Here is a 9,828-nt window from a genome sequence, read left to right as displayed (position 1 = left end):
ATCCCAGCTGAAGACGCACAATCTCAACCCACAGAATGTGACAGAAAATAATCCACAAAGAAACATTCCTTTCTCTGGAAAACATGAATATTACAGCAAACGGCACCCACAAAGACCTTTTAAAGAGGAAGTACTTCATCTTGAAGGGTCAGGCAGATCAGAGAATTCATGTCCTCCTACAGAAAAGCTGTGTGGGCAGGAAGACTGAATACAAGTCATCCGTTCACTCGTCATGTACAGTACAAGAACTAATTTCCTTTTGCAGTTCCTTCATGTTATTGTGTTGTGTTTACACGATAATCACCAGACTGGTTTTTCTTCTTAAAGAAAGGCACTTTTGATGTTTTATTAAAACATTTGTCATTTACAGAAACTGTTCACAAACTGAACGTAGAGCGGACATGTTAATAACTTGAGTGAGGAACTAGTCCAAGTGTCGTCTCTTGATCAACATCATTGTAAATAAATCCCATTTAAATAAAAGAATAATATATAATAAAATAAGAGAACATATTGGCTTTAATTGGATTACACGTGTGACCACCACCACATTACACAAAGCAGGATCAGATTTCTTGTCATGGATCGATACAGATCAGTGATGGTTGTAATCAGATGAAATATGTCTGTACTGTATTTCTAATGACTGGTGGACAAAACAAAGTAATTGAAATGGTCTAAAATGATTATTGGGTCCTTAATGAACCAAAAACAAAAATCTGGAATACAAATTTTGCACAAACCTACTTTCAGGTTTTATAAGACGCTTCCAAACAAACCTTCAACAGAAGATAATGGCTGAGAACCCGTTTTCAAAACTTTGACACAGTCATGACATATAATGAGCATAAAAAAAAATCTATCAAAACTAGTTTGAATGGAATTTTGTTTTTAAGGTGGAAAAGTGTAGAAAGGGTTTAGATGAGCTCTGAACTGCAGGTGTTAACAACAAAAACAAAAACAACCACAAACACAAACACAAACCAAACTCATTTTCCAGAAGCTTTTTTCTGAACGGTGCAATGCAATAACAACGCACATCATCCTGGGAAGGATTTTAAAGTTTATTTTTAAGGTTTATTTGATAGAAGGATGTCTGGAGAGACAGGAAACGAGGGGCGCGGTGAGATGTTATGACATATGACCCTTGTTAGAACCAATCAGGAAACGTCCTCATGCCTTGGAGCACTCGACCACCGGGATGCCCCGTCATGAAGACCATCATCAGCCTCGAAATAGAAGACGTTTGGGCGTTCATGTGAACACTAAAATAAGTTTTGAACCGCCTCACTCCACCGAAGACCGAGCACTGGACCCGGACTCACAGCGCTCCTACTGCTGCTTCTGAAAGTCTCTTCCAGAATGCATTCTGACTGCAGCTCCCTGTCAAATAACGACACAAAACTAGACCCCAATCTGGGACTGCTGTTTGTATTTGATTTAAGGCCCCCTACTCAATGTACTTTTAGCCTGTTTTATATATTTTTGTACTTCGGTGTAAACTTATAATAGTTGTTATTAATATTATTACTATACCTATTGTAATCACTTCTTGTTATTATTGTTATACTTACTGTAATCACTTCTTGTTATTATTGTTATTATTATACTTACTGTTATCACTTCTTGTTATTATTGTTATACTTACTGTAATCACTTCTCATGTTCATACTGGCCCTTCAAAGATTTCATCCTAGCCTGCTTTTACTCAAATAGATTCTGTATAAAAATACATTTTAAAGAAACCAAGTGAGTACCATCCAAAGTTGCAGCCTTTTTATTGAAGCACAGATCTATCTGAAAGGATGATACCTGTGGAAGATACCCTCTTGATTGAGCCTCATATCGGATTCAGATAAATGAAGACTTTAGATTTTGTCTGCCACCTCTTCAACTGACAGCCTGTTAGGAAGGGAACTTTCAGTAGCAAGTGGGAACAGAAGGAAGTGTGAATTAATGCACGTATAGACATGTGAGTATTGTTTTAAGACAGACTTTTAAGAAAGTAAACTTCAGAAAATAAAACAAAGTAAAGGTTGTGCAAAACAGAGTTGGGTTGGGTTTAGTTCTCAAAGTCTGAAACTATGAGAGCGTTGCGGTCTTCGGCCTTTCTCTTCCTGCTATAGTGACGAACCACCACAGCCAGCAGCACCAGGGACACCAAGAAGCCACTGGCAAAGACCACGGTGGTGATGTTGGAGTTAAGAAGCTCCTGGATTTCCCAACGGTCTCCCTTTGATTTGGTGTCTGGAGAATCTGGTGGAGAAGTCCCTGGAAGACATTGATGCATGGTTTAGTTTTTAGGTAGGTGGGAAGGAAGGGAGGAAGGAAAGTAAGAAGATAGATAGATGTAGATATAGACAGACAGACATACAGACAGACAGACAGACAGACAGACAGACAGACAGACAGACAGATAGATAGATAGATAGATAGATAGATAGATAGATAGATAGATAGATAGATAGATAGATAGATAGATAATAGATAATAGATAGATAGATAATAGATAATAGATAGATAGATAGATAGATAGATAGATAGATAGATAGATAGATAGATAGATAGATAGATAGATAGATAGATAGATAGATAGATAGATAGATAGATAGATAGGTATGCATATAGATAGATAAGTATGTCAGTCATTAATGAACCTGCAGCCAGACTTTCACTCTCTTTCATCGCAGCATCTCTCTCATCCTTGGCTGCGTTGGGACCTGCCGGCCCAATAAACTGCAGAGGACCCTGGGTAATGTAGTGAGTGCTCGTCTCCTTGCTCAGCCCTCGCCGGCGTCTGCGGGACGGTTCCTTCAGACACCCCTCGGCACACCTGGAAAAGGGATTCCCCGGTTCGCACAGGATGACGGAGCAGGTGATGTACACCTGGAAGGTGGCAGGGAAGTGTTCAGAAGTCAGCGAGTAATTATTTTATTGAAGGGAAATATGGTTCATGTTGTGCATCTGTTTACATTTCAACATGATAGAGGTAAAGTTGTTACATCAGGACTTTGGCTTTCTGTTTTCTGTTTTTTTTATTTCAACACAGATTTTATTCTGATTTTGTTACCTGGTCATAGTTTCCTGTAAATTTGAAGACTTGAACCTCAAAGTTGAATTCATTTTGATCCGATGGGTGCACTATAACCGTCTCATCTTTCAGACACCTGGAGGAAAAAGGAAATATGATTATTATTCTCTCAGAACATCTTCACATAAAGAGTGAAAAGCATTTTTGTGTCTGTGTCCAGAAAGCTTCAGCACTGACCCGTTCTCGATGAGGTCGTAGGAGCGGCTGTTTTCAGGGTTGTCATCGGGAGTGGCTTTGCAGGACTCGACAAACAGAGTCACATTCGGTAGCTCTGAATTAGCTTGAATGCCCATGAAGATCGTCTGGAGCAGCTTGACCTCCACTGGATAGGCACTGGCCTCCACCTTATTTGTGAAGTTCTCGTCGCGGAATATCTCAAAGGTGTAGCCGAAGCTGCCGAAGCTGGACTCAGTGAAGATGTAGTCGGACTTGTGGAGGTTGTAGTAACTGGAGATGCTGATGGTTTTGGGAAACTGGCAGGAGAAATCAATCTTCACCGTCTTCCTTCGGATCACGATCTCGTTGGGCAGCTCGAAGGAGTTGATCTCGTTCTTGAAAACAATGTAGTCACCTTTGTCCTGCATTTAGAACAAATCAACGTCATAGACAAGCCGTCAGTGGCTGAAAGATAATAAACAGGGGCAGCAGCTAAAGCGTTCTTCTCCTTGACATGTGAACTGGCCATTTAAAATACAAAGTATTTCCCTTTGATCAGTTACTGAGATTAAAAGGTTTGTACACACCTCGAGCTTTGTGCCGCAGGTGCTGAAGGATATGCTGCCCATGATGTGCGTCCTGTTGGAGGTGAGAGTGCACGACGGGTCTCTCAACTCCAGGAAGTTCTCATCGATGCCGGGCATGGAAGCTTTGTCCAGGGCCACCATCATCTTGTTAGGGGAGCACTGAACAGTGGCTTTGCCTGTAAATCCCAGTCTTTGTTAAGTCCTTGTCAATAAGGACAATATCACTGCAGAATATAAATGCTTATTCATACTAAAACCTTTGTGTTGAGGCCAAACTACGAAGTTGGTTTGCAACACTTCCCTGTAGAAATGTTAAACTTGTAGAAGTGAACAAAACAACTTCAGCTCACGTCAGAGCTCAGGTTGAAATCGCTGCTTTTAAACCTGCATTAATGTAATTTACTACATTTTAATCATCTGAAGAGGTTTAATGGTGATGATTAGATGTCCAGAAGATAAACACGAGCGTGTGAACAAATGGTCGATGGCGTCATGTGAGGTAGACTCTTTTTATTTTTAACTGTCTCATTCAAGTGGTAACAGACAATTGACAAACCTTGAGTGATTGATGCTTGGGTCACCATGACAACAACACACCGCATCTCTGATTGGCTAAATGACAAAACAAAGAAAACACATTTGAGTGCAAAACTGCCGAAGCATTATAACAATAATATGAATGTCAGAAAGTACTCAAAAATGAAGTGGAAAAAAGGCTCCCAGGTAATCTGTAGCAGATCTATAACCTTCATTTTATCCATTTTTGGGCTGATTATTGATCATTGGCACAGACGTTACATAAGAAAATTCTAAATTTATGTAGACACTGAACATTCAGCAAATCCAGAAAACACAACACAAAGGAGTTAATAGAAAATTTTCATTTTCATTTTTTCAGTACAACTCACGTTGCATTTGTCTCTGCTGTGAAGCACACAGGAACAAATCTGTACAGGTCAGTGCGCTGAGGCGTCCAGCTCAGTGTCACTTCTGCTGTTCCCGATCTGTCGTCTTTGACCTCTTTGGTCATGTTCTGCGGGCCACTGACCTGGAAGTCATGGATGCTTCAGGGAAAGAAAGGGGAAGATTACTAAAGAGGCATGATTACTTCTTTGTGTCAAATCTGGCGGCATGTCTAACAAATAAAGACCTGGCATGGTGAGCTTGTGCTTGGGCGTAAAGCTGGAAGGTCTGCCCCACCGTGGCATGAAGAATGTCACCATGTGAAGGAGTCCTGACCAGGAACATGGGCTGCACGTGACCTGCTTCACAGTTTGATATTGGAGGAAGAACTGGAACACAAAAACCGGACGTTATCAAGACCGAACAAGAGCTGCTTTTTTTCTATTTTAGGGGTGTCTCGTACTTTATGTGGCTAGATTTAGCTTCTTTGGATTAAACTTGGTTGATCAGTGATTGTAAGTTTTAACACGTGTCTTTTTTTCTCATGAAATTCAAGGTCAGATAATCAGTGCAGTTCTCTCAGTCAGTCAGTCACGTGTATGAATAGCAGCTCGTACCCTCCATTGAGAACTGCAGCTTTACTTTACAGAGAGGCGGTGCGTTCATGTCGGAGGCCTCCCGAAACTCCGACGTTCCGTCTGCGTAAGTCAGAGTGATGTTTTTGGAGGGGAAGTCCTCCAGCGTCAGCTCCAACACCTGGACACCCGCTTGGATTTGACCTGTGCTGCTCAGCGTGCACGAAGTCTGGGAGGATGGAGAATCAAAATGAAGGATGACTGTTTGGGAAGATCAGTAGTTATGTCACAGTTTACCTCACTTCCTTCGTTCTACCTGGTCATCTGACTTCACTGCTTTACCTCCAAGCCACTCCCACCTGCTGATCTTCCCCGCCCCCTGCTCACCTGTTCCTTCATATCATGATTATTACCACCAGGTGTTGCAAATAGGTTTAATCAGCGCCTGCTCCAGATGTTTGAGACAGACGTATGATGATAACCGTCTAATCAACAGACTAATAACAGTCAAAGTAAGAAATGTTGTCAATTTGTAATATTGGTAAACAAAGAAATAATACAATAATATATAGAAATATAATGTGAGCATTACTATTCCTGTTAGTTCTCTGTCAATAGGTGCACTTAAAAGAAATTACCTCGTCCAGAGTAAAGTTTGCAGGAGCTGCAGCGTCTGAAGCGAAGCGGCATCTCACTTTATCTCCATCTGGATCAAGAGCCAGAAGACGGATCCTGGAGAAACAGTTCTGAGGCATGCTGCATGAACACACAACACACTTTAATATTCACACACTTTAATATTCACACACTTTCATATTCACACACTTTAATATCAACACACTTTAATATTCACACACTTTAATATCAACACACTTTAATATCAACACACTTTAATATCAACACACTTTCATATTCACACACTTTAATATTAATACACTTTCATATCAACACACTTTAATATCAACACACTTTAATATTCACAGACTTTCATATTCACACACTTTCATATTCACACACTTTCATATCAACACACTTTAATATCAACACACTTTAATATCAACACACTTTCATATTCACACACTTTAATATTAATACACTTTCATATCAACACACTTTAATATCAACACACTTTAATATTCACAGACTTTCATATTCACACACTTTCATATTCACACACTTTCATATCAACACACTTTAATATCAACACACTTTAATATCAACACACTTTCATATTCACACACTTTCATATTCACACACTTTAATATCAACACACTTTAATATCAACACACTTTCATATTCACACACTTTAATATCAACACACTTTAATATTCACACACTTTAATATCAACACACTTTAATATCAACACACTTTCATATTCACACACTTTCATATCAACACACTTTCATATCAACACACTTCCATATTCACACGTGACTTAGGTTCTGCTGTACCTGCAGAGCAGTGTTATGTATTTTTTTTTTTAAATGTATATTTTCATCTTTTTACCGTAAAGAGGAAACTGTTGATGTTACAGGACAGCTGTTGATGGCGCGGGAGTCCGATCGAGTTCCCAGGTTCAGTTCTCCCTCAGTCGTCCTGTTGGTTCTTCCTCTGACATTCGACACCCAGCAGCAGCCCGAGTCCCTGAAAGGAAGGAGGTGAAAGGTGTTGCCACACACACACACACACACACACACACACACACACACACACACATCATTTAAATGATCAAAACAAAAAAGTTATTTCTTTCATTTATTAATTAATTATTCATTCAGATCATTCAGGCCACACCCACAGATGAAATATCCAAAGTGCCCTTCAGGCCTGCTGCCACATCAGAGGGAGGAGTCAGAGGAGGTGTTCCTGCCGTCTGGACCTACCTCAGAGAGAAGGATGTGTTATTGGTCCGGACGGTCACTGTTGTGCGTCCCTCCGACTGACACCACCTGCCCTGACCCGTGTCGTCCTGGTCCGTCTGCAGCACACCTGACTTGTTGAAGCTTGAACACACCCCATCCTGGCAGGAGAAGGACGACTGATGTGCACAGCTGCTTCTGCCGTTCTGTCTGTGGTAGAACGCCACCTGCAGGTTCGGGACAGTACAGCAGTGAAGTGACGTGAAAAGAACACATCTAATTTTCTTTGTAACTTGGTCTCTGCAGGTTGTTAGAAGTTCAACAGGTTTTTTTTTTACACGTCAATAAATATGTGACAGGAGGAGGTATGGATGACATGCAGGTGTTTCACAAGCACAAACTGTTTGGTGTCCTCATGTCAGAAATTAATTCTGTTGATTATGAAATAAGACTTTCAAACATCTTATTAAACTGCTCTTCTCTAAATGCTCCAGCTATGGTTGGTTTTGTCCTTTTGTTTCATAAATTATGATACATTTTTAGATTTAACGAAGGTAATGCAAGGCTTTAAGACACCGTACCTTAAATGTCCCATCCTTCTGCTTCTGTGGAGGATTGAAACTAACGCTGTCTCCGTAGAAGCTGAGAGTGGACGAGATCCCCAGCAGGGCGCTGAGCAGCAGGAGAACTGCACCTGCCTCCATGATGGCTGACAGAATGTGTTCGTGTGAGGAGCTTGTTCAGTCAGTTTCATGTCAGACATGGAGGAGGCGGCGCCCTCAGAGTTCACCTAACAGGATGAACCTGATCTGGGCTGCACTGTAACAATTTATTATGAATTCATAAAAAAAGAGACAGACATGGTTCACATCGGGAATTATTGAACCATGGAAATAGATTTGATGTGTTGTGTGTGACATTGAAGCATTTATTTGCAGTGAAAGTCGACACATTGCTTTGGGATGTCATGGACATCAAGTCATTGCTTTTCTACTACTTTGCTTTGATGGATGCACATCGTATGAAGTGATAATGAGTTCAAAGTTTAGACTCACATAAACTCATTCTCTTTTCACTTTGCATATCCTCAGCTAGGAACAGCCCTGGGACAACTTTGCCCCTTTCACAGACACATTGTTGACCCACGGTTAACCCGAGGTCAATCCAAGGTCATCCCAAGGTCACCCCAAGGTCAACCCAAGGTCATTCCTAACCCAGGGATATACGGCCCTGTTTGGAACACATACTTTCTGGAATGACACTTTAACAGTAAGCAGCACTGATAAAGTGTCGCCAGTGGCAGGCTTCATGTGACACAAATAGCATGTTCAATGGCATGATGCTGATGAAGAGGTCATGTGACTGGACAACCAAAAGGTGGATTCTATTTCCTGCTCTGTTTCACACTGGCACTGTTTAGCCCCATGTTTAGCAGCTTTTCAGATGAGTTAAAATAATGATAGAAAATTATATTTTTGAATATTTGCAGTGTACTGAGATAAAATATTCTCCTCGAAAAAAGGAAGGAACTGTAAAAAGTGGTTGTGGCAAATAAACAATACTAAGTACATTGCTAATTAAGTTTGTATATTCTACTGATTGGAGAAAAAAAACATCACAGTATCTCAGTCTTTTCTCCACCATGTACTTTATTAAGTATCCTATACATTTATATTGGCAGCTGTTGTTTTACTTTTATGTTGGTAAAAGTATCACTGTATCTATGAGTAAGAGTCCTCCATGTATCATTTATATTCTAAATATTTCACAAAAAGTAAAGTGAGGATGTGACACCATGTTGTAGAACATGAGAGAGAGACCATCAGTGATTCACTTCAGCTGTGCTAATGAAGCCTCTTCCAGGCACCATTCCCTGAACCACTCCCCCAAATCAGTCCCTCCTGCAGCTGAGCCAAACGACGCCCCACCACCACAGAGGGTAATATTTTAACTATTGGATATTACTACTGATGTTTCAATGTGTAACAACATTGTTATCTTGTAGCTTGTTGAGGTTGAGATCATCTGGAAAACTGTTTTTGGAGTTTTGTCTTGCATCCTGTTAATCTGTGGTTTTATTGCAACAACAGAATCAATAGATAAATACCTGCAGAGTCAGCACTTGCTTAAATGACGTTAACAACTGATGATTAACCCTTGGTTATTGCCAAATAGCAAACCAGAGGGGATTGCAATGAAACCATTGCCTCACCTCTGTAATCCTGGTGTGTAACAGGAATGTCATCTCTGTTAAATAGTTTGTTTATTGGAAAAAATATTGCTTTGGAAACAGGACTTTAAATTGAGTTTTGGGATATGATGTCATTGTGATTCCATGAGACCATTATAAAAAGACCTGATGATGAAAGTCAGACAAAAAGGAAATGAAATGATCTCTTAAGTACAATGAGGGGCGTCGCTTCATGTGGAGGTCATTCAGAGTCGAAATATTCAGGACATTCTGCCCAACTTTATTATAAAAATTTAAAATGACTGTTTTCTTAAGAGTGTTTTGGTCACTATAGATCCAGACCTAATCTTGTGAATTAATCCTATTAAAGGCTCGATGCTGATTGGTTGGGTGAAGAAAGGGGCCAGCTAATCAGTGAAGAAAATTTTCTTTTGCCGCTTTGAGTTTTTGGTTAGCTCAACTTTC

The 9,828-nt window shown here is 40.3% G+C and overlaps 1 protein-coding gene across 1 annotated transcript; it reads right to left on the bottom strand.

The window, feature by feature from the left end:
- Nucleotides 1-1,761: 1,761 nt before the first annotated feature.
- LOC138192330 (uncharacterized) lies at nucleotides 1,762-7,876 on the bottom strand. Its single transcript, XM_069139654.1, has 13 exons — nucleotides 7,754-7,876; nucleotides 7,197-7,399; nucleotides 6,820-6,957; nucleotides 5,951-6,068; nucleotides 5,355-5,541; nucleotides 4,985-5,126; nucleotides 4,743-4,898; nucleotides 4,391-4,446; nucleotides 3,835-4,010; nucleotides 3,269-3,669; nucleotides 3,071-3,167; nucleotides 2,658-2,886; nucleotides 1,762-2,271 (listed from the first exon to the last, which is right to left on the bottom strand). The coding sequence occupies exons 1-13, from the start codon at nucleotides 7,874-7,876 to the stop codon at nucleotides 2,063-2,065; spliced, it is 2,235 nt and encodes a 744-aa protein (XP_068995755.1). The 3' UTR covers nucleotides 1,762-2,062.
- Nucleotides 7,877-9,828: the final 1,952 nt, after the last annotated feature.

This window comes from Embiotoca jacksoni, unplaced genomic scaffold (assembly GCF_022577435.1).
Source record: "Embiotoca jacksoni isolate LCO1_2020_lvr unplaced genomic scaffold, fEmbJac1.0.p SCAF_84, whole genome shotgun sequence".
Classification (NCBI taxonomy): Eukaryota; Metazoa; Chordata; class Actinopteri; family Embiotocidae; genus Embiotoca; species Embiotoca jacksoni.
The sequence above is the reverse complement of the archived record's forward strand: the minus strand, read 5'-3'. Positions and strand labels throughout refer to the sequence as shown.